Genomic DNA, 25,378 nt, shown 5'->3' with positions numbered 1-25,378 from the left:
CAATGGGGAAAATAAGATGGGTTTTATTTCATAAAATATTGAAAAACAGAAGTATTCGTGTAGTCAGGCAACCTGCCTCTATGAAAAGTTAGTATCATCAACTGAAGGAAACTTTGTTCTTGGATGCATTTGTAGGTTGAACTGACCAAGGTAACTCAGTAGTTGTAAATATGCTTAATCAAACACTCTAGTACTGTGACACTCCAACTTTAAAAATAATCCTTTCAGTAACAAATACAATACATGGATTAATTGCTGTCTATCAGATACATCTCTGAGAGTAGCTGATGGAAGAATTATTATCTAATGTTATGGAATCAGTTTGATAATACACGTACAGTTGCAAGAGGTCTAATAATGTACAACTTCATCAGTGGTCTGGCAGTAGTTATGTGAATGTCATTGTTAACATTTGTAAATGACATTACTTCACTCTTTTCCATTCACCATTTTAACAAGTTGACTGCTGGATATGCTAAGCGTTTGAATAAAGTTTGTGTTAAGGCCAAATAGAAATGTATATATTGAGGGAGAGACTACCGGCTTCGTTTTAAGTACAGGAGAATGCATCTTGGAGAGCAGTCATTCTGCAAATGATTTAGGTAATCAAAATAAGTAAGCAACTCAACATGAACTCTCAGGTCAATGTTACAGCAAAAAAAGGAGTAATGCTCTCTTTGAATACATAGACAAGGAAGTAGTGAATAGAATTAGGAAAGAAATTTAAAGTTCTGTAAAGCATTAGTGAAAATGATACTGGGTTATAATACACAATTTTGATGCCCTTGTTTTAAAAAGGACAAAGGTACCTTTTAAAAAGGTAAAAGTTTTGAGCATTCCAAAACAAGCAGTAAGAACACTTTAAGAATTGGTGGTGAGATACTTAAAGAGCAAGGTCAGCTTAGCTGATTAAATGGAGGATCAAGGGGTGTCTCGAACACAGGAGAGAAAAGTTTGCTGCAATCAGCCTCTTCAAGAGGATAGACCAAAGAGAATTCAGTGAGCACAGCAGCTCAGAGCAATCAGAAAAGGAAGTCCTAGAGTGCTAGGAATTTTTTTTGGAAAAGACTAGAGAACACTATATAGTGGGTGCACATCTTGAACAGTGTATCCAGTCCTTCTATACACGTCTTCCAAAGGGTACTACAAAATTAGAAAAGCTGCAGAAAAAGGGCGATGGGCGTGAAGAGAAAGGCATGGCTGCCTTATGAGGAGCAACTCAGCTGAGAGCCCATGGCCTGCAAGAGCGGGCAAAGAGAAGGTATCGTATCTTCATAACAGTGTACACTGACGAGGTGAATAGGAAAGATCGTTTTTTAATTGTCTTTTTTAATGTAAGAACCAGAGGACATAACATAACGCTAAGAAAAGCCAGCTTGAAGAGCAGAGATTTTTCACCAAATAAAATTAATTTTCTCACAAGTTAAGCTGCAGAACTCCTTATCAGAGGATGTTGCAGATGCTCCAAGATTATGTAGATTTGAGAAGCAACTGGTTATATTCATAAGAGAAGCAACTGGGTAAATTAATAAGAGAGAAGTTCTTTAGGGGCTATTAAGTGCAAAGATTTCATAATTGACTGAGGAAGTCTCTGAACTGCAAATCATGATAGATTGGAAGAATATTTTGGGGAAGTAACGCTACATGGTTTCCCTATTCTTCTGCTTTTCTTTACATTCTACCTATGAGCTGATCAGTGGAGTTCGGAAGCTGGGCTGCACACTGGCACCTCCTGATACAGCTGCTGTTGTGTTCAGAATACAAACAAATGAAACCAAAGCCGGAAAGCTTTGAGTAAAAAATTGGGATGCATTTCTGGAGCAAGAAAACAGGAGATTTCTGATCTCTCCTTTCTCTTTCTGGAAAAACTTCCTTTGTTCATTTAGAAATAAGTTATTGAGCTTAAAACAGAAACAACTGGGTGAAATTTAAAGACTTGTCATATCATTAAAAAACAGAAGGTCAGACTAAGTGATTTTAATGATCTCTTAAGGCTTAAGTGCTGTGAATAGCAGGTTAGATATATTAGTGATGTCACAGCTATGCAAAATATAAGTGTTATGAATCCAAGACAGTTAAGACACTGAGGGTGGGATATGGAACAGTATGCTTATTCACAGAATCTAGCTCTGGACTGAAATAATGGCATATGAGGAAAATACCCATCCATTAGGATAAGGAATTGCCCTACACATAGAATAGTGTAGGTTGGAAGGGACCTCTGAAGGTCATCTGGTCCAAATCCCTGCTGAAAGCAGGGTCAATTTAGAGGAGGTTGCTTGGGGTCTTGTTGAGTTTTGGCTATCGTCTGAGTTTTGATGCCCATCTCTGGGCAGCTTGTTCCAGTGCTTAAGCATTCTCATTGTGAATATTTTTTCCTTATTGGAATTTCCCTTGTTGCAACTAGTGTCTGTTACCTCTTGTCCTTTCACTACTCACCTTGGAGAAAATTCTGGTCCAATTTCTCTGTAGTTTCCCATGGAGCAGTTAAAAACAGTAATAAGATCAGTCCTTAGCCTTGTCAACGTACGTACGCACACACGCGCGCGCGAAAAGGTTCACTGCCAGGGAACAAATCTGACTGATGCAGTTGAGATGGGGTGTGAGTGCACAGTGCATCTTTCATTTTGGATGTAATTCTTTAGTGTTTAAGAACTCATTTGTAAGTTGTCATTTTGATTCCTTTATGAACCAGGATTTTTGCCTAGACAGGGAGTGCCTACTGTATGTACACCAGAAGTTTGGATGAGGTGTGTGTGTTTGAAGAGAACACTTTTCCAGAAAAGTGTTCAACGTCAGTAGGAACTATATGTATTACAAGAATAGGACACACAGGCTTTCATAGTTGGAAGCTCCTTAGTAGAAGAGTGGAGACTAGCGGAGGCGCAGCAGTAACACTATCTGATCCTCAGTGTTTTTCATTAACTTAGTAACGCAGCATAGGCTTTAATGAGATTTTCATATCAATTCCCCCATGAAAATATCTGTCTTTGAGATGATTTTCCTTGCATTTAATATTTCATTGTTGTAAATATTAGCTATTATAACAGGTGGCATAAAGCAAAGCAGGGGGAAAGGTAGCAGAACGTCTAAATGTCACTATGGCAAGTTGCCTAAACAGTATTTTCTGAAGCTTGTTGCTGACCGTGTTTGCTGGGAGAGCTGAAGCTGAATTTGCTAATACAGAGAGGGAAGAATGATTGTATTTGGGTTTGTCTCTCGTGCTGTGTATTAAATCTTGAGGAAACCAAAGTGAAGAATGAGCAGAGTTTACCGTTCATAAAGCACTGTGAAAGAAGTGACTGAAACCTATAAGCACGCCCATATTAACCTGGAAATCATGTAGCTTGACAGAGTGGGGAAGAGTTATAGGTATTTGGGAAACATTTGGTTATGAAATTCTTAATATATTGCTTTTCCCTCACTGATACATTCTTCAGTTTCTTAAGTTTTGGAATTTGTCACATAACAAGGAAACTAGAATGGGGAGCTATCATCACAGCCATTCAAAGCTGGGAGGGAGAGCTAAGAATAAAAAAAAGCAGTGCATGTTTCAGATGAGGAATGCACAGTTTGGGAAGAACTGAGTTACATAATAAATGTCACCATAATTCTGTTTTCTGGTAATTTACAGGCATGCCATGCTTTTAAGCAAGAGAGGAACCTACTCAATAGCCAGAGGTAGACCCAATGACAGATTGATGGAGGTGTGCAGCAAAATGGGTTGAATGAGTGCAGAACTGCCTTATTTCACTGTAAGTATGCAACTGTGATTAAAGTAGCAACTGTTTTCCTTTTTTCATTTATGTTTGATACCAAAGATTATAGAAGCGTCTTATTAGTTCTGTTTGAGAGCCCTGGAGTTGTGATAGAGCCATCACAATATTATGCTGTAATACTGCATATATATATATATATTTTTTTTTTTTCCTGTGATTGCTTTGAAACTCCCCTAAAGTATAATTCTCGAGTCTTCCTAAAGTATAATTCTCTCAAATGCATATCTTGCCTTTGTAACCCCTGTCAGTCATCAGACTTGTTTGAAGGGTAATGGCTTTTGAAAGAGGACTTCTGTTGGGGAGAGAGAGAGAGAGAGAGCAGCAGGTTTGTTTTGATATGGATCAAGACTGCATGGGATTCTTAACTTGGTGTTTATTACTCAGTCTCTGTTAAGAACAAATATTGGTTTTGTGATTATTATTGTTGTTGTTAAATGAAAATACTTTTCATTTTGATCCCTTCCACATTATGCAGCAGTGCTTATTCCCTTTTTTTCTTATTTTAAATCATAATCTTTCTCAGGGTTTGCTAAGACAGAGTTTGTGGTCATATTTCATTTGAGTTAAGTAATTGCCAATTAACACAGGATAACTATGTTTACATAGTTGTAAATATTTATTTTGTTTTAAGACCAAATATTTGTGGGTTTTTTAGCTGATCAAAGAGTGACATTCAAACCATTGGAACCCAGCATTTCAAAATTTTTATATAAGCAATCCTGGAATGGCAAGTTTGTCCTTGCAAATCTGTCCCTTTGACTCCTGCCTCAGGAGAGGTGCCAACAGGCAGCCTAAGTGAGCAGCATTTGTAAGGTTGACTCCTGCAGAATATCAGCTGCATGTAGTGTGGATTAAGACAAATTTAATCACAGAATCACAGAATGGCCAAGGTTGGAAGGGACCTCTGGAGATCATAGAGTCCAACTCCCTGCTCAAGCAAGGTCATCTAGAGTACATTGCACAGGATCACATCCAGGTGGGTTTTGAATATCTCCAGGAAAGGAGACTCCACAACCTCTCTGGGCAACCTGTTCTAGTGCTCTGTCACCCTCACAGGAAAGAAGTTTTTTCTCAGGTTCAGGTGGAACTTCCTGTGTTTCGGTTTGTGCCCATTGCCTCTTGTCCTGTCGCTGGGCACCATGGAGAAGTCTGGCCCCATCCTCTTGACAACCTCCCTTCAAATACTTGTACACATTGATGAGATCCCCTCTTAGTTTTCTCTTCTCCCGGCTAAACAGACCCAGCTCTCTCAGCCTTTCTTCATAGGAGAGATGCTCCAGTCCCCTTGTCGTCTTTGTAGCCCTCTGCTGGACTCTCTCCGGTAGTGCCATGTCTCTCTTGTACTGGGGAGCCCAGAACTGGACACAGTACTCCAGGGGAGGCCTCCCCAGGGCTGAGCAGAGGGGCAGGATCACCTCCCTCCACCTGCTGGCAACACTCTGCCTAATGCACCCCAGGAGACCATTGGCTTTCTTGGCCACAAGGGCACATTACTGGCTCATGTTTAACTTGTCCACCAGGACAGCCAGGTCCTTCTCTGCAGAGCTACTTTCCAGCAAGCCACTCCCAGCCTCTACTGCTGCATGGGGTTATTCCTCCCTAGATGCAGGACCCTGGACTTGCCTTTCTTAAACTTCAGGAGGTTCCTCTCCGCCCAACTCTCCAGCCTGTCCAGGTCCCTCTCCATGGCAGCACAGTCTTCTGGTGTGTCAGCCTCTCCCCCCAGTTTAGTATTCTCAGCAAACTTGCTGAGGGTGCACTCTGTCCCTTCCTCCAGGTCATTGATGAATATATTGAACAAGACTGGACCCAGGACTGACCCCTGGGGGACACCACTAGCTACAGGCCTCCAACTTGACTCTGCGCCATTCACCACAACCCTCTGAGCTTTGCCATCCAGCCAGTTCTCCATCCACCTCACCGTCCACTCATCTAGCCCACACTTCCTGAGTTTACCTAGGAGGATGTGATGGGAGACAGCGTCAAAAGCCTTGCTGAAGTCCAGGTAGACAACATCCACTGCTCTGCCCTCACCTACCCAAGTTATTCCATTGTAGAAGGCTATCAGATTGGTCCAGCATGATTTCTCTTTGATGAATCCATGCTGCCTACTCCTGATCACCTTCTTGTCCTCCATGTGCTTAGTGATGACCTCCAGGAGGAGCTGTTCCATCACCTTGCCAGGGATGGAGGTGAGGCTGCCGGGCCTGTAGTTTCCTGGCTCCTCCTTCTGGCCCTTTTGGAAGACTGGGGTGACACTGGCTTTCTTCCAGTCCTCAGGCACCTCTCCTGATCTCCAGGACCTTTCAAAGACGATGGAGAGTGGCCTAGCAATAACATCCGCCAGCTCCCTCAGCACTCGGGGGTGCATCCCCTCATCCACATTTGTGGATGTCAGGTTTGCACAAATGATCTCTAACCTGATCCTCCTCAACCAAGGGAAAGTCTTCCCTTCTCCAAATTTTCTCTTGTCTCCGGGGTCAGGGATTCCTGAGGGCTGGCCTTAGCAATAAAGGCTGACGCAAAGAAGGCATTCAGTAATTCTGCCTTCTCTGTATCCTTCGTCACCAGGGCACCCACCCCGTTCAGCAGCGGGCCCACGTTTTCCCTAGTCTTCCTTTTGCTATTGATGTATTTGAAGAAGGCCTTCTTGTTGTCCTTGACATCCCTTGTTGTCCTTGACATCCCTTGTTGTCCTTGACATCCCTTGTTGTCCTTGACATCCCTTGTTGTCCTTGACATCCCTTGTTGTCCTTGACATCCCTTGCCAGATTTAATTCCAACTGGGCCTTAGCCTTCCTTGTCACATCCCTGCACGCTCTGACAACGTCCCTGTATTCCTCCCAAGTGGCCTGTCCCCTTTTCCACATTCTGTACACTTCCTTCTTCTGTTGGAGTTTTGCCAGGAGTTCCTTGCTCATCCATGCAGGTCTGCTGCCCACTTTGCTGGACTTCTTACTCAGAGGGATGCACCCATCTGGAGTTTGGAGGAAGTGATGCTTAAATATTAACCAGCTTTCTTGGACCCCTCTTCCTTCTAGGGCCCTACCCCATGAGATTCCTCCAAGTAGGTCCCTGAAGAGGCCAAAGTTAGCTCTCCTGAAGTCCAGGGCTGCGATCCTACTTATTGCCCTGCTCCCTCCTCGTAGGATCCTGAACTCCACCATCTCATGGTCACTGCAGCCAAGGCTGCCCCCAGCCTTCAGATCTCCAACCAGACCTTTGTTGTTTGTTAGTACAAGGTCCAGCAGCGCGCCTCTCCTCGTTGGCTTCTCCACCACCTGTGTCAAAAAGTTATCCTCAGTGCTCTGCAGGAACCTCCTTGATTGTTTGTGCCTAGGATGCATCACAACAAGGAGTTGCAACACTCTAGATGCCTTCTCGCAAGGAAGCGGCCACTGGAGTAGCAGTATAGTGTTCTTTTCCTGTTCCAGAAAAGTGAGGGCAACAGTTCTAAGGGCATTCCTTCTAAAAAGTGTCAGCAAGAGACTGATCTGGAGAATCTGGTCTGGTAACTTGCTTGAATTGATGTGTATATTGCAATCAAGCTGTCTTCACACAATCATCTGTTGGATTTAGGATTTTGTCCTGCTTTCAGAGCAGTTCATTTTAAACCTGATCCCTATGCCAGGTTACTGTCAAAATCTGAGAAAGCCTGAGAAAATTGAAACTGGTAGCCTGATGTTCTGGGAAGCATCTTAGCTAACTGAATTACCAGCTCTGGTATCTATACTCATAAAGCATTCAGAATTCTGTAGCTATTGCTTTAATGTTTTGGAACACCCTGTTTTGCATTATATCTGCATCACAGTAGTTTTCACTTTATCATGTGGATAGCTGATGCCTAAATCTTATTTTCAAACTTAATAGTACAACATAAAGGTGGTAAAGGATTTCTTTAACCAAAATCTTAAAACTTGATTATTTTTCTTTTAACCTCAGCATGGTCCAAAGCATGGCTCTGTTGTGCCAATGTTCCCTCCCTCCCATACACACACACACACACACACACACACACACTTCATGGGTTTGAGCAGATAGCAGCTTTGCTTCTCCCATATCTGCTACTGTCCTGAAAGCTGCTACTACTACATACCTGCTACTACACCTGCAAGCCAACTCGGAGAGGATGGAGCTTGCTTTGGTTGATGCATATTTCTGTGTAGTATTTGTAAGTGGCTTGTCCAGTCATGCTGAGTTCATTAAGCCATATGCTTCCATCATATGGAATATGAATGTTCCACTGAAATAACTTCTGTATCATCTAGGAGTATTTGGAAGCTAATTATGAAAAATCATCAAGTAGATTGAATTATTATTGCATTGAAATGTTAATCTAGAGCGATGGGAAACTCTGCAACTGTCTGGATTACCAGCTCAAGTATGTATACTAACTAAAGCATTCCCTGTTGAGTTTACTATGTTGGATGCGGTGATTTCTGCTTCCTTGTAATTATTTCTATTAAGAATCCTGTGCTTTCACACTTCTTTTTTTTTTTTTTAATAATAACAGACTAGTCATATAATTCTGGGCTATGTATAGCTTATCCTTCATCTCTGAACCATTTCCACAGCATGCAGTCGCTTACATGATAAAAGGATTATATAGTCTTTGTATTTTAATATCTATTGCAAGCTCTATATCAGATTGGCTTTGAACTATTCTTAGTGTTTTTTCCCCTGTTTTCATGTCAACATTTTACTCCTAGCACCCTTTTTGAGGTGATTACTCATTGCTGACTTTTTTTTTTTTTCCTCTCTTTGAGATGGAAATTCCAGATGGCTTTTGTAGAAATCCTAAATATTTAATGCATTTGAACCTTGCAGTCAGTCTGTTTGATTTACACAATCTTCCCTGCTGGGATTAATTTCACACTTCCTGGACATCCTATCATTAGACAACTCCTCACTCTATAGCTCAGGCAGGTTTATTCCCCACCACTACCCCCAATCAGTATCCTATTACTTCCTGTCTTTTTTCCACTTGCTCGTATTCTCATATAAGTCATTTCCTTGCTGATTTTTTTTGTCTTTCAGGGTCTGTGATTCAGCAGGTTTCTAGAAGCCTTGTGTTTTTCTATATAAATTCTTTTCTTCTCATGAGTAGTTTTTAATCCCCATCTGTACATATCCCTAGCTAATTTTCCGGACTTCAGAGCCTCTTGTTTGTGAGAGAGAACACATACAAACAACTTTTGTTACATACCTGCTTAAGTAAAATGTTTTAGAATTTCCATTGTGTAGTTCTGGTTTTTCTTCCTTGTTCTGTCATTTTTGTTCTTTCAGTAAGTAGTTCTTTCCTAGGTCTTGGCATTGAAGAAAAAAAATACAGAAGTGTTCACTCGTTCCTGTAAACTTGCAGGCAAGGAACACAATTCTCTGTCCTTTGTTTGCTAGTCTCTTCAGTCTCTCTGTCAGCCTTTCTTGATACAGGTTCTATCTGTTACTCATTCTTGGAAGCAGAATCCACCCTCACAGTGACCCTAGGTCCTGCGGGCAGTAATGATTGCTGAGGTGCTCCTGTAGGGTAGGCACATCCTTCTCTAGCGTTCTTTGCTGTGGGAGCCTCAGATTCACAGTTCAGTTCTGCAACGTGTTGGCTGAAGCAAGGAGACGTTTACACTGTGTAACATCTTTATTTTACTTAGTGTCAAAATAATAAGCACTTATTTCTGTGCCCCAGTTTCTACATCACTCACAATCTTTCTCTGTATTTGCGTTAGAGTTTCTAAGGAGTCTGGTCATCTCAGATAAATTCTCTCCAAGCCATCTAATGCCTTTCCTGTGCAGCCAGATGACTGATTCTGCTTCCTTGCTCTTGCTTCCCTCCCACCCTGCCAAGAGAGCATGAGTTCCTTTAATTAAACTTCAATCCTTTTGTCTAGGATTCAGAATAAGCCTTATCAAGTAGCCAAAAGTCCATCACCCAGCAGTTTTGTAGTTACCAGCCTGTAGGATTCAGACCTGAAGAACCAGTTGGTTCTGTATAGTAATTAATATCTTGTTTGCTTACATGAACAGTCAAAAAAACCTTTTACTTTAATTTCCCAATTTACTGCTGCTCCCTGTTTTTCTTAAGAAATAAAGCTGCAGTATTTTTCAGAACTCAGAAATGCATATGCCACAGTCGTCCTCATCAGTTCTCTCGTTTTCATGTAGTCTAGCTCTGTCTTTATTTTGTTTGTTGTTGTACTGTGTCTAGCATTAAGACTTTTATTCTTTGCTCAGTGATGAAGGTTCCCAGGACTACTGTAAATCAGCCTCTGCTCCCACTGCTCAGCATTAGTACAGTGAAAAAGTGGGAGGGGAGAGAAAAGGAGGTTCATTTCTTCCGTTTGTCTGCCATTAAGGCACCCTTCACTCCCCCACCCCCCCCCCCCGGCAACTGGTTATTTATTGGTTGCTGTGTTGTTATAGAAAAGGTAGTTATTAAGGCTGTGGGTCCTACAAAGTCTATGAGAGACAGCAGGCTTTCTGAATTAGTTTTCTGCTGGTGAAGCAGTGACTGAACATGGCAATAGTTGTGGTGAAAAACTCTTTAGACTGAAGAGGGAATGTTTATTTATTGCAGACCTATATGAACATCATCATTGGAGTATAGGTTAAATCAAGGGCAAGGTAGTAATGTTATCACTGCTTCCTACACTTTGCAAATCTTTTCCAAAATATCTGGGGGATTTTCAGCCGAAATGATTGGGCAAAATTAATGCGAACATAAAAGTAAGTTGGAATGACGGAAACTACAAGGGTTAAAATTGTTGTCTATCCCTGAATAAATTCTGTTCTTCAGGATTTAGCACAGTCCAGTGCTATCTAGCATTGTCTTCTGACTGATTTCACACTGACTAAGTTGCCACACTTTCTCTCTGTTTATTTCTGTTATTTTTTTAAGGATGCCATAAAATCAGTTCTCCAGGTAATTGTATTTAAAAAAAAAAAAAAGGCAAGCAAAACCTACAAAGCACTTTTCTTCCATTTCGGTACAAGAATATGTACTTTAGTAAACTTCCTCAGATACACTTACATACTGAAACATGAGAGATTTAAGACATTTTGAAAATAGGTCATTAATAAGCTAAGAATCACTGCCACCTAGTGGAATGTTAAAAAGCTTGACGTGTTCTATAAGTCTTAATTAAATTGGATTTGGAGAGGAGACCCCTGACCTTTTTGATTGACATGTAATGAGTGAGTCCAAATTAGAGGCGTGAAGCAGTTCAGGAAGTTTCTGGCAACAGATACTAGATTTCTTTTTTTGGTAGTCATCTTCTTAATTTAAAAAATGCCCACTTTTTCAATAGAAATAGAACATGTGAGATATTCCTGCTGACTCTGAACATTTGAATACCAAACCAGCTTATTATTGATAGTGCACTCAGATACTACAAAGGCTGTTTGCCAGTACCTAAGTGTTGCAATGGTTAGTCCCTGCAAGTTCCTGGCTGTAACGTGCTGTTTATATGTTGTTTCAAAATACGTTAATGATGCTCAGTGTGACAGGCAGTGTGTCCTCTAATCTGGAGAGTGGCACTAAATAAGAACTTCAACTAGTTTTGCTGACACAACTGAAATCAGTGTGTAACATTGGACTGGGAGTTAGTGCTTCAGTTGAAAGGCATTTCCAGTTTCACAACGCAAATGAAAAGCTGTTTCTTGCAGAAGCAGAAAACATGTTCTAAATGCCAATAACTGACATAATTTTTTTTTCCAGTTGGAAGCAGAGGCATCAATTTTTACGTAATACATGCATTTTGGTATCGCCACAGAACAGTGGAACTTACTTCAGTGAGAGCTGGTCAGATTTCTTTACAATACAGTATGCTTTTTTCTGTGCAAAGCAGGTCCTGTGTGTTTGCTTGTTTTTCTTCTGACAACTTGGCCTACTGTACACAGTGAGAGCAGATGCAGCGTTTATCTAAACTGGGGAGAAGAATCTGTGATATTTTGATATGGCAGTGCATGTCATGTCAGTCAAAGCTAACAGGGAGCTTAAAATCCTCCTGCTGTCTTCCAGTAAGTCCATATTTGTTCTATGAAAAAATAACAGACTGTTTACTGGTTCCCACTTGTCTCATGGCTGTTTACTGCAGAATCAGGGTTTTGCACCAGCAACTCCATTTTGTCAGTGCTGGTGGAACTTGCCAAGTACAGTTATGTTCTATTCTTATTAATAGCTTCCGCTGCTCTAGAAACTGATTTGCAGCATAAAAGCTTTTGTTGATCTGTATCCTCTCTTAAATTCATACATAATGAAAACTGGAGAGGACCCTAGAGGTAAGAGCTGATATATTCTATATTGTATGTCATAAGACTTCCCTGAATTCTCATTTGATGTAGGGTTGGGTATTGTCCAACCTTCATGTAAAGGTTTCTAGAGATGGATAAAACAGTCCTGGGCAAAGGTTTTCAAAGGGCCAACTACTCACATCATTATAAACATGCATCCTGTTTTTTGTCCTAATTTGTTTAGGTATCCAGACTTACTGGCTTTTGCTGTTATCTTTACTTAATAGAACGGCACTTTCTAGCAAAAGAAACATTAAATAATAGATAGCTTCGATCATGTCATTACTTCTTAATATGGTAAACGATGATGGCCATAGCAGGATGGAGAGAAGAGGAAGAGAATGCTCAATAGTGAACTTGTAAATATAATAAACAGTGGTTGGAATGAACTTAATTACCAGTAGGTATAGTGTAGATATGGGGCATAATCAGGATACAAATAGTATTTCATATCCAAACCTGCTTTCTCAGCCTCGTACTTCTTCATGGTTTCACCAACTAAGGATCCTGTAGGATGTTTAATAATTTTAAAATAAATGTTGACAGCTTAAGAGCGTTATGAAGAGCCTTTCATTAAGTGATTGTGCTTACCTCTCTTAACTCAAAATCTCAGTCTTACAATTTCATTATTATTTCGAAAAATAATAAGGAAGACCTTACTTTTGTTCAGTCTGTAGAATGTCAACCTACCTTTTTGATGTATTGATTGCCACAGATTCCTTTTTTGTGTGTCCAGGTTGCCTTGCAACCGTGAGTTCTTTTGAAAATCCTCTGGAAAATTTATCTAGTGTGAAATGTGAATGCTAAAGTAGGATATATCCTAGCAACACAACTGACATTTGAATGTTGCTTTTAACCTGCTTTGGGTATAATTCAAATCAGTTGCGCACATTCATAAAGCCCAATGAGGCTGGGACCTGGATTCTGAAGTTGTTTCTTAAACTTATCGCAGCAGCTACTGGCAGCTGAAATACTCGTGCTTTGTTGCTCGTGGTTGAATTCATTTGAGTGTACGTATGTGCTAGAGGTGGAAGTAGGAGAGCTCAGGTGATTTTAGTAGGAGCAGTCAACTCTGGAGTCTCCTTTTTTCATTTGTTAAATTTGATTTATTAGCAACAATTAGGAGATGCTGCAAGAATCAGCTTTTCCAGCCTTTGTGCTCAGAAACAATGTTAGCGATGAATACTTTACTTAGTTCAGTGATTTCAGATTGTGATCAACTAACTCAATAGGCTAACTTGTAGTTAATCCTCAGAGTGTTAACAGTGTTTATAGTGTTTTTGGTTAAAATTCTGTGTTGATTCATTGAAGATTGACAGGTCTTGTGATCCTAAATCTGGGATGCTTTGTTAGCTGCGCTCAATTTCTGTATTCGTGCTGATAGTAAAACAATGTTTGGTATAAATTGCTGCAGTGAACGCTGGAGTACTGTTTACTCTCAGAACATGTAATTTCACTGGATCTTGTCACAGCCCAGTTTAGAAATTCGTATGCAGAATGATAAGTATTACTTCCGTTATTTACATTATTCATCATTAACTGCAATAGGATGTTTCTCAGAGTAGAATGTGCATGAAACTACTTCTAACTTGTTCATAGCATATTTCATCTGTAGGTGGTACTGTTGCCTAAAACATAATGAAACAAATTGGGGACTTACTAGTGAAATTGATCCTGAAAATATGTACACAGGACAGCCACTGCTTAGGAGAATCTTTAGTCACATAAATGTAAAGGCTTTTAATCTTGTATAGACTAATTATTTTGTTTCTTACTAAACTGTTAGCAGGCATTTATTATTTGCATTCAGGGTTTTGAATGTGCTAGACTTTTCCGTGATTTACAAAATGGCCACAAAGGTGTTTTGCTTGCTGTTGCATTATTTCAAAAGGACAAGAGTTTTTTCATATAAGGCACTGTGTCTGTTTAGACAACTCAACTGTCCAGTCTCATGTACATTATGTGTACCCATTATGTGCACACGTTTTTGTATGTATGTAACATGTGCATGTCATGAAAGGGCTCAGAATGCCATATAAAATAGTGCTGTTTTCTAAAGGGAGTGGGGCTCATGTGGATCATTTCTGTCTTTACCATAGGAGATGTGATCCTTTTTCTTTGCCCATTGCAGAAATTATATGTGAGGGGATAAGAAATGGATTCTGAGAGGTGATATTTGGATGTATCCAAAAAAGATGTGATGTAATGTTTGGATGTACTAAACATGTCAGAGGGAATGCTGTTGGTGAGGCATAAAATGGTTTTACACCAGTGTTGCTTAGTGCTTCTGAGATGTGTGCATTAACTTCTCTCTAGGTTAGCAAGTGTCCCCATAGCGCTTGGCAGCTGCTTCTTTACAAGGTTACAGTCAGTAGGTGGTAGATAAAGACATTCTCCTTACCAGATGTTTCCAGACTGGCTTGCTGTGTCACTCAAGTGATGAAGCAGTTATAAATTGTTCTGACTTGGAAGGATTTTTAAAACTTTTTAAAATATTAATAGTTATACTAAACAAGGGAAATTTGGAGAAAAATATCATCCATAACTATCCAAATATGGAGAACAGCCAATATACAGTTTTAAATACTTTGATGCTAAGCCTTTGCATCTCTTAATTTAGCAATAAAACAAATAAAGCTGCTTTTCCCCCCCGCCCCTTCCCCAAGCCTCTGGGCTGAAGTGAAACTCGCATAACCATCTACATCACATCTCACATCAGTGGCTGAACGTGAGCACAGAGGTGCAAGTGTAATGACATTGTTTCATCCTATTCTCATAGTACAGTTCCACTTTCCTCTTCCAATATGTTAAATGGACTAACATATTCTCATTTGTACTCTACGCCCACAGCCTCTGAATGTGACTTTGTTCCTGGTTCATCAAGGAAAGAAATATTTTAATGTTAAACATCTGGAGAAATAGTTTTAGAATGAAGAAAGAGGAAAATGAAGGGTACGATGATTAAAAACAATTCAGAATTGAAAGTAGCACTCTGTATATGATCTGTCATAAAGGTGTCCTTAATTTGTGGCAGTTGTCAATAAAGTGGGAATAGGATGTTGTTGATCTTACTAGAGGCAGAAAGAGCAAGATTCTGTTAGTGTTCTTAATTCCTTTATCTTGGTCAATAATAACTAATCGTTGTGACGTCTAGTACCAAATTCATTTAGAAAAATCTGGTAGCTTTCCTTAGTTCCAACTAAGTTTATCAGTGCCCGGTCACGGCAGTGCTCTTTAATTGCTTTCACTTAACTAGTTCAGCGCTATTTTAGAAAGAACAATTACCTTTTGGTAAAATACCACATATCTTTTCTTAAAAGCATGCTACAGCTGCAAGTTCATGACTCGGTGATGTCAGGGGAATATCATAGTCAACTAATCACCATAATCAGCCAATGAAGGTAATAAGTAAGTAGGCTTTGAAATCAGCTGAGAAAGACTGTTAAACTTTGAAGCCCAGACTATCTGTACCAGGTCTGATCGAAAGTCTGTCTAGCCCAATATTTTCTCTCCAGCAGGAGAATCAGTAAGAGCAGTGGTCATTAGTACTTGCCTAAGGAGAATGAGAACAGAGTCATCAGTTAGCATTGCTTCCCCAGGATGCTCTCCCAGCATTCAGGATCTATGGCACAGGGTTTCCTTTGCCAGAGGTGCATCTCTGTGCTTAAGAGTCTTTAATGACTTTTTGTGAGTTGGATAGGTACTAATGAGAATGAACTCATGTGGTCGTTGTATGCTTATTCCTGAAAACATACTTTAATTTGACACTTTTGTTGTCAGAGAATGTCAGTTCTGTTCCATAAATGATATCATCTGACAAATGCTGGTAAAGTAGTGGCTATAGGGATTTTTTTGTGTTCTGTTTTGATTATTTTCAATTTAAATTGATCTTGCCCTGTCTTCTTTTCCACTTCAAAGAAGAACTCCTATTTCTAAATGGGTATGTTAAGACAGCCTCTAGCAGCATGTACGTATGTGTCTTGATTTATTTCCATTTTGCTACCAGTAATCTCTGAGTGAGATCTACTGCAAGGCAAATCTTTCTTTCAAAAATAAACTTTCCCTGAAAAGGTTTTGGTTGTTTTAGCATACTTTGTATGATGCTTTTTTTTTTTTTTTTTTTTTTGATGATTAATGTAAGGTTAAAGATTTCTTCTTTTTTAAGAAGCAAATGTTATGAAATGAAGTTATATTTGTCCTTTTAGTGACTTTTCTGCCTTTTATTGTCAGTATGTTGGAAACTTCATAATTTTCAAAACTTCAACAAATTCTTTTTAATCACATTGGAGTGAAATATTGCAAATATGAGAGAGTAGCTTTTATATTAGTTACTTTTAATATCTTTTTACATAGCCAGACTGACTTCTGTTACAGTAGGCCTAGTAGTAGCTCCAGTGTTTCTTATTTTGCAGAGTATTACCTCTTGTGGTAGCAGGTGTGGAAATAATTGACATCAACACATCTTCACAAGAATAAAACTCCGTTTTTGATTTGACTGAAAAAGACATTTGCTCCCCGGGACTTTCCTCAAGAGAGCAAAAGAAATGGATGTGTAGCTAAATATTTGGAGATGTGAATCTTGAAAAAACCTCTGCACGTATAAACAGGCAGTGTATTTTTCATACTTATTTGAAGTATTTGGAGAAGAAATACATATTTTCTTTCCTTTTTAGAATGAAATAATCTAACCTTGCAATCTTTATAACGCTGAATGTTGAAGGGGAAAAGTATGTTATACTTCTATTTTCTGATATTAGAGCATCTCTGTCTCTTTTTGGTTTGCTGAATAGTAAAACTTGGAGTAAAACTCAGCTTGGACAGGATACAAGATCACATATGGGATTTTTCTTTCCCCTTTCAGAGCATTTTTGAGCCCCCGCACGCTGGAAAGCCTAGTCTGGAAGGCAGAGAAGGAGGAGACGGGGATGTTTTTGTGGCTCTGATATAAATGCCACATTTTAAAGAAATTACATCATGAAAATTGCTTTCCACTTCAGTATCTCCAAGGGCTATTAACACGAGCAGCTCCAGACCTAGAAAAACTTTGTGGTCTGCTAGCACACAAAATATAAAAGTTTATTTTATCAGGAAGCAAGATAAAGGAAATCGCTTCTTGGCAAGTTTAACTGAGGAGAACGTGGCATTATTTGAAACACAGTTACTGATCCATCTTATGCATGTCCATGAGATAGTGGCAGAAAAGCTGGATTTTGTCCTGTAGGGCCTTGTAGCATGATAGATGGAGTGAAGACCTCACCTGCCTCAAGGAGTAAAATCAGTGGTTCCTTTTATTCTCAGCTGCTTGCTTTTTCAGTATTTTCCTATTTGTGTGATCTAGGTGTTGCAGGTAAGGATGAAGATGCAAAGGGAGATGGGGCACTATCCCTAGGTGCATGTATGAGTATCTGCAAACTGTATGTCTTTTGTATATTTTGCTACAACAGTACGTGTACAGGAACCTGTGGCAGTGTTTGTCATGGGATTCACCTGTGCATGCCGTGGGGAATGATGAAATAACCATTAAAAATGGTGCTATTTGTTTTTTTTCCTCATTCTGAGTTGAATCGGAACTTAATCTGTGAGCGTTTTCTGTACTTTGTGTCTGTGCAGGCATGCGTGCACGCACGCGCGCACACACACACACACACGCATACTTCCACTATTAGTACGTAAGTGCATACCACATCTGAAAAATTCTTACAAGCTGTCTGTTAGCAGCATATAGAAAGGGTATGAAATGTCTGCAACACTGCAGATTCTTTGCACAGTGAAACGGGGCTACGTAGTGTCGGTGTCTAAACCTGTTCCTAATAGCCTATTTGGGTTTAGTAATTAGAAATATTCAGGGTTTTTTTGGCCTGTTGGCGTAATACTGATTATTTAATTTGGGGGAAGTGGTGGTCGGTCTTCTTTTTTCAGTCTATTTTGCAGATACTGGAATGCTGAGCTATTTGAACCAAAGTTTACTATGCTTGTTTGGCCGTCCTTCAGAAGGACTGTGCCAGCAACAGACATAAATTAGCTGCTTGTGGAAGTCAGTCCTTCTCTAGAGAACTTAAAGTCCAATGACCTTTTGATGAGACAGGTGTTTGGACTGAGCATTCCTTTCTGCACAGTCCTGCGAGTCTGGATTGTTTTAGCTTTTATACCCATCTAAACAAGCTCTTACTTAAGGTTTCATTTGGATTCTCAGACCTAAATTCTTGCAAAGCATCTGTTACCTGACAAAGCGAGAGGCAAGTCCTCTGCTAAGACCTTCTCTGAGAAGAATATAAGCTATGGAAGATCATGCTGAACACCATGACTTCAGTAAGGCTTGTAAACGTCCACCGCCCTCCTACTGTCCACCTAACCAGCCATCTCATCATAGTTTTAAGTCTTTTAATGTAGTCCTATAAAACTGTTTATAAGGTAAGAATAGTCTTAGCTTTGAGAATGTGTAAGCTCCTGATTCATGATGCAAGGAGCTTACATTTTAGTTGTATCGTTATGACATATTAGCCGACAAAATTTCCAGTGACAGGATAAGGCCAAGGCCATATGTATTATCTTGAACATTGCGGTAAAGGACTGTGGCAGGTACTGTGCCATTGTGCCAGGTGTCATTGGGCCATTAAGCTAAAGCTGCTCTTTCATTAATAAGCTAGCAATGAGACATCCAAAATGCACTGAACACTGTATCTGTGTGAAATTGATTATTATGTTTGAGAACAGAATTTGAATTCTGGTTTTGGTTTCATTTCATTTCAGACAAATAAAAAGAATGTTTGTCTTCAGTAGTCTCGTCATTAGAAACAGAGAATTGATTATAATTTTTCACAGCAGTAATCAGAGGTCCCATCTGAGGGGAGGACCTGACATGTCTATTGGTGACAATTCTGAGTGATATGAGAAAGTCATCCGAAGGATTTTCTGGATTAGCAAATCTTGTGGTCAAATTTTTTGGGGTGTTTTGCTGCATAGATTTGAAAATAAAGTTGCTTAGGATTCCCTTTACTTTCCCCTGACATAAAATGTTGATTGAAAGGAATGGGTTTTGTGCTTTTAATTTGCTCTTGTTGTCATTGGATAAGTGATTTTAAAATGTGTGTATAATTCTATTATGAAAACCTATGCTATCTGAATTCAAATCAGTATTCATGTCAGTTGCTGTCACTTTGGTGGTAGGTTAACCTATGATGCATTCTTATGTAAAATTCTATTTGTCTGAATGAGACACAGCTGAATTAGATCCATGGTATTATATGTTCACCTGTTGTCCACATGATGCATATCTTTAATATATAACAATTGACATATATCCAAGAAAACAAAAAATGAAGTCAGATTCCAGGAGATCAGTGGAATATGATTTTGTTCAATACTCGTGAATATGCTGTCTTGTAATTATTTGTGCATTATTTGAACACCGATTGGTTCCTCTAGCTATGAGCCTTACCGTGGTGATCAACATCTTTGTTATTTCAGAACTATAATGTATGTTTTTGCTTTCATTACATTTTTTACATTTCTGCGGAAACTTCAACTGGAACAGATTATTTCATTCAAGTGGTTAGACACAGCTTCTTTGTGATACCACATACTCTTAATTTTTTGCCCTCTAGTCTTTGGTTTCTGGTTATATTACGTATATGAAGTCCTAAGCCGATTTGGAACTGCATCTATCTGCCTAAGCCCTTCTGGAAAACGTCTCACTTCAGTCCATACTGTTGCTGGATTAGCAGAGATCCTTGAGATTCATCCTTCCAACTAGGGAGGGTAATATCAGCAGCTTTTCTTCCCTGGAGAACTTCTGTTCCTTGGGGCCTGATAGAAGATGCTTTCAAGCACACCTGTCCGTATGGGTATTAGTGGAGGCGTAAGAGTTGCAAATAGGATTTGTTCATTAAGAAGATACAGTGAGACTTTAATCCCCAGTGATGAGACTAATTTAAGCGATGAGCCGGGAAATGTGAGGAAGCACCAATTCTTTGTTCAGTTTATAGCTTAGATTTCCTGTTTTTTAAATGCATCTAACTGTCTAGCTTTATAAATGCTCTCTAGCATGGACTTCATATAAAACTAGGTCAACATAAATGACAAGTAATATATGAGGTTTTTTGCATTTCTTGAGTTATTGGAAGTGAGGGTAAGGACCTGGCATGGCTTTAGTGATATTCGCTAATACTCCTTTACAGTTGATACTGTAAGCATACATAGATTTGCTTTACAGAAATTCTGTTTTCTTCATGTTGTCTCACCAGTGCTGGCTGAGCTGAAACTTCCTGCTTCTTAGGGAGAGCATGTATAAAAGGAATGACCTCATGGCCAATGTGATAATCACCTCCGCTGCTCCAGAGGTACAGTTCGTTGTTTTTGTTTTGTTAGTTTCTGTATCAAAATGGAAATTCTGGTTTGCTTGGACTTTCACAGAAACCCTTTCTGCTGTCAGTCATGTCAGGCCTATTTCTTGTAAACAGTGTAGTATTTGACAGCAAAGTAAATCTAGAAAATCATGGTTCAGAGTGTTCACAGCTTACACTTTCTTTTTGGTTTTTCTTTTATTGATGATTATTCATTTTGATTAATTTTAAATGGCATTTTTTGACTTTTTATTCCATGACTAAAATTTCTGAAAATATAGCAGCTGTTTATTGCTAATGAGTTAAGAAACAATGTAACATACCATCCAGATGGAGCCAATCAGAAATATTCCAGCAGAACTTTTGTTGGAATTTACTAGTCTACTAGTAAGAAAGTACTGTATAGAGACTTGTTTATTTTACCTTTAATATCCTTCAGCGACCAGGTGGCTCTGTCATGCCATTTCCAAAACCTACCTGGTTTCATGTTATCTGCTGTGCGCAGCTAACAGCCTGTCTGTAGCTTCAGGACAGCCAACTGAAGACTACTTGGGAATTAGTTGTCCTACTGGCTTTTATTTCCTTTCATATAGGACTTGGAAATTTTATACATCAGCTGTAGTAAAGCTTGCCATGGAAAGCACATGTCTTAAATGTATAATTGGAATTACTTTTTGCATTTAGAAAAAGGTAACATTTTGATGTAATTCTTCCCCACTTGAAAAATTCTACTTTTTAGCTCTTGAGAAAACTGAAGCACTGTTGAAAACAAGCTTTTCCATAGTAATGGCTCCTTTTGCACATACAACTTGATCCTATCAGAGCAGTGGTCCTGTTTTTCATGAAACAAGTCAACTGTCTCAGGAGTGAGCTGAGCAGCTTTACAGAGGTCCTGATCTTTAAAAATCTTATAACAAAATAAAAATGCATGATACAACTGTGGGCTGCAAACATAGTATAAATGTCCTCGTACTAACAAAAATAGTTTTTCATATAAAGATGGGGAGACAATTTTTAAATGAGATATATAAAAACAATTTTGAAATTCTTCTTCAAAATCATAAAAAAAAAAAAAAAAGCTTTCTCACACCATTTTCTCAAGACAGAAAAATCTGTCGTTAAGCAGAACATAAGAAGGCTCCGGGGTCAAACTGAATTTTTATTTATTATGTTCATCTGCCTCTGACAGTAGCCAAAAGCAAATTTCTAAAGAAGGGCATAAAAGTGCAGCAAGCATATAGGAAACATCCCCTCTGGTAGCATCTCAGCCACAGCTATGTGCAACCCAGGGACATCTTTAGAGAGAGGGGCCTTGTCAAAAGTCTTTCAGAAATCCAAGAAGATAGTATCAGCCATGTTCCTTGACCCACGTATTTTTTAATACTGAGGCAGTGCTTTTCTTTACAAAAATTGTCTTAATGGTTCCCTGGTATGTCACACTTACCCACTACAAATCAGTAGTTCCTCAGATATCCAAGAACTACTTTGTTTAATTAAAAAGAAAACAAAACCTCATTTACCACCTTCTAGTTCTTTGCTACGAAGGCAGCTGTAAGTGAGATTTACATGCCACAGATAACGATTCATCTTGTTTTGACAATCTGTTCTCTTCTAATGAAGGAATAACCTAAGTAAGATAGGGATTTAAGCTTTTACATAGATATATTTTTATTTTTTTATTCAGGATGTCGTTTTAGGGTAAGAGAAGGAAAAATTAATTATTGTATAAGACTATTCCTCAAAAGGGGAAAACAGCCACAAGTGCCTTTATCTGAGCGCGAGGATAAGAAATTTAAAATGGAGGGCAAGGCACAATACTACTCTAAAATATCCTGGAACTAACCTTGAGTTAAGTTTCAAGACATGTCGTATTTTTCACTTTTTATAGTGTTATGGTTAAAGCAGCATGATTTGGATCTCATATCTACCTACTCTTCACCTTGTATATTTAATTTAAAAATTTCCGCTGACTGTGATTCTTCAAAATCCCAGCCAGTTTGTTATCTGACAGACCTTTTATCTAGTCTGTAATTCTAAAACCAGCATTTTAAAGCTAGAAATTTCATACAGCTAAAATAGCGTTAAGTATATCAGTATTGTTTTGGCAGAAGAAAGTCAGTTTGGTAAAATATGTTGGAAACATTCGTGTACCATGCTAAATTAAATTCAAGGATTCAGTGTGTGACCTTTAAGTTCATACTTTGGTAATTTCTTAAGATTTTTACTCATAAACAAAAAAAACCCTTTTTTTAAATTTGACATGAAGTTCATTGCTCTGCACATAATCCTACTATTTTTTCTTTGTAGGGTAGTAGCAGCTCAGATTCTCTGGAGGGGCGGAGTTCGGATTATGCCAATAAAAGCTATGATGCAGTTGTATTTGATGTGTTGAAAGTAACTCCTGAGGAGTTTGCTGTAAGTAGAAATGTTATTTTTGCATTTATGTTTGTATAATATTCAGGGCTCTCAGGATATAAAAATAGCATAAAACCTTTTTCTTAAAACAAAATCTTTTAAACAAACTTGCAGTGTTCTCAAAGGCAAATTTATGATTATATAAACTTTAACAATGTAAACATGTCTCGGGACCTATTCAGTACTGAGCTGACTTAGCATATTGGTTTTTCGACTTAAAGCCATTTAAATTTTTTCCAGTGTTTTAGAAAACCCTAGCATAGGTTTAGAAACAATGTTAGGTATCCATAGTCCTATTCATTTTTTAGTTGAAACCTCAAATATTCCTCTTTCCTGCTGAAGCATCAGTTTTTCAGAAACATCAATTTCTTAAATCCTGGAGAGAGAATACTTGCAGAGAGGAGACAACTTTCAATCCTTAATAACAAAGTTTCAGTGCCAAACTGAAGCAGAGCTGCTGCATTGCCAAAAGTCCAATATAGTCCTCATGTACTTGGTGCTTTGTTTCTAATTTACATTTCCACATTTGCTTGCTAGGGAGCAGAAGGGAGTTGAGGGTACAAGCTAATGAAGCTACTTCAGTGTTTTCAGTAGTATTCTGGGCATCTAAATAGTGGTGTTTTTTTTTTTCATTTGGCTTGAGATTCTGTAATACCTATTCACACAAAAAGTCCTGTAGATATGGCAACATTATTCCTGTAATTTTACCACTTGGGAATAAATGTATATGATGAGTCTTTTGGGCATATTGTTACAAGTTTGTGTGACCTGTATTAAAAACCACATAAACACAACAATTTCCTTAGCCACAGTAGTTTTTATACTGCCACATTTTCACTGGGTTACCCTGATCCTCTCTTGACAACTCAATTATGTTTACTGCTTCTATGCCATCCAGAGAAATAATTATTCCTTTTTTAAACAGTGAACAGTAATAACCAGTAAATGATGCATACCCTTTCTCATTACATGTACTTTAAGACTATAGCAGTTTGAATGTTTCAGATAACTTGAGTTCAGTTGAAGAGACTGAAAAAAACCATAGGTCTGGGCTTGTAGGTGGTACCATGTTGAGTAAATACGTATTGAACAGCAGGTCTCTGAAAGATAGAATTATTGTATTGAGTATAGGTGTTCAGAGAAATGGAATGAAGCCAAGTTAAGGCCATATCTTCAAGTTTAGTATGTGTGGTTTTTTTTAAGTTTAGAAATGGCACAGGAGAAATTCCATGGTGGTGATTAGATAATGGAAAGACCAGAGGTTTGTCAATACTATTGAATTTCATTTTCACCTCTTCAGCATTTTTTCTTTAACAATGACTTGTTCAAATGATTACTAATTGTCACCGAAAACTTCTTTATTAATAAAGTCACATAGTAGGGCTCATAATCTGCTTTTTGGAGCATCTACTGTGCATCTTACTAGTAGACAGCCAAGAAGTTGCAAAGGAACTTTTGTAGTTTTTGTGGGAGCTACGGATGATGCTAATGACATCAGAGTTTGCAAATGCTCAAACATTACTTGGAAGTATAAATCCTGAAATGAGTGCTTCTAAGAGTGATCAGCTAGGGCTTTGTGGCAAAATCTTTGTCTTAGCATAATATAAAAGCAAGAGGTAATTAGAGTATGTAAATTAACCATTTATGGAAGGAAATTTCCATGTGTGACTGTCAAATATTATTGGCCTTTGTAAACTTTTCTCAGCTCGTGTCTGGGCATTAATACTGATAGTAGAAACCTTTTTTAAATGTTGTTTAAATGGAAAGTTACCATTCTTAATTGACAGAATCAAATGAGCACTCTGACAGATGATTAGCAAGATTTTGCTATTTTGGGTTTAGCAAAACAAAACGATCAACAGATAAGGTTTCCTGGGGAATGATCCAAAAAAGCATTCTTTAGACATGTCCTTTTACATATCCAAGCATGAAAATTGCATAGTTTAAAGCTCTGTAGGATTATACACTCATAGTAAAATTGAAGTAACCGTACCCTATTGGTTAAACATAATTTACATGAATTCTAAATATGCAATGTCATTAGAGCCACAGAAGCAATGTAAGTATCGTCTCACTGTGATGCTAAAGATTTTATAAATAATTTTTTATCAAAATAATTGGCTTTGAAACAGCATTACGATGTCTTGTCAGGACATACTCATCAGTGTCTCTGAAAATCTCTGCATGACCCCTTTAAAGCATGTTCCCATCATAACTAATTAACACATTATAATGCTTTATTGCCTTTCAACCCAGCAAATTTAAAATATGTGCTGCTTTCTATGTGAAAGGCAAATCATTCTTCTTGCCATTTCTGTTATGTCAGTGAAGTTCCAAAACAAACAGCAAGACTCTCAGGAAACCCAATTCCTTTGTTATTACACCACTACAGGTACTGAAGGTCTTCACATTGGTATAGCAAGTAAATGTAAGAGAAAGTAATGTCATGCTGACACTCAGAACGGTGGAGTTCTTGCTTGTCATACATCTACCTGGAAAGGGGAGACCTAATACTGGACTGAGCAAATCTGCTATATGGAGAAAATGTTCATATAT

The 25,378-nt window shown here is 38.6% G+C and overlaps 1 protein-coding gene across 2 annotated transcripts in view; it reads left to right on the top strand.

Annotated features, from left to right (window-relative positions):
* The window catches only part of RALGPS1 (Ral GEF with PH domain and SH3 binding motif 1), a 131,240-nt gene that overhangs the window by 2,550 nt on the left and 103,312 nt on the right, over positions 1-25,378 (top strand). For both annotated transcript variants that reach the window (XM_068914418.1, XM_068914417.1), the window contains exons 2-4: positions 3,635-3,755; positions 20,309-20,404; positions 22,715-22,822. In XM_068914418.1, the coding sequence (XP_068770519.1) occupies positions 20,348-20,404; positions 22,715-22,822 (165 nt within the window). In that variant the 5' untranslated portion in view covers positions 3,635-3,755; positions 20,309-20,347. The remainder of the gene's footprint in view (positions 1-3,634; positions 3,756-20,308; positions 20,405-22,714; positions 22,823-25,378) is intronic.

The sequence above is a fragment of the Struthio camelus genome, chromosome 20, assembly GCF_040807025.1.
Source record: "Struthio camelus isolate bStrCam1 chromosome 20, bStrCam1.hap1, whole genome shotgun sequence".
Taxonomy (NCBI): Eukaryota; Metazoa; Chordata; class Aves; order Struthioniformes; family Struthionidae; genus Struthio; species Struthio camelus.
This window is presented reverse-complemented; position numbering and strand designations above follow the sequence as displayed.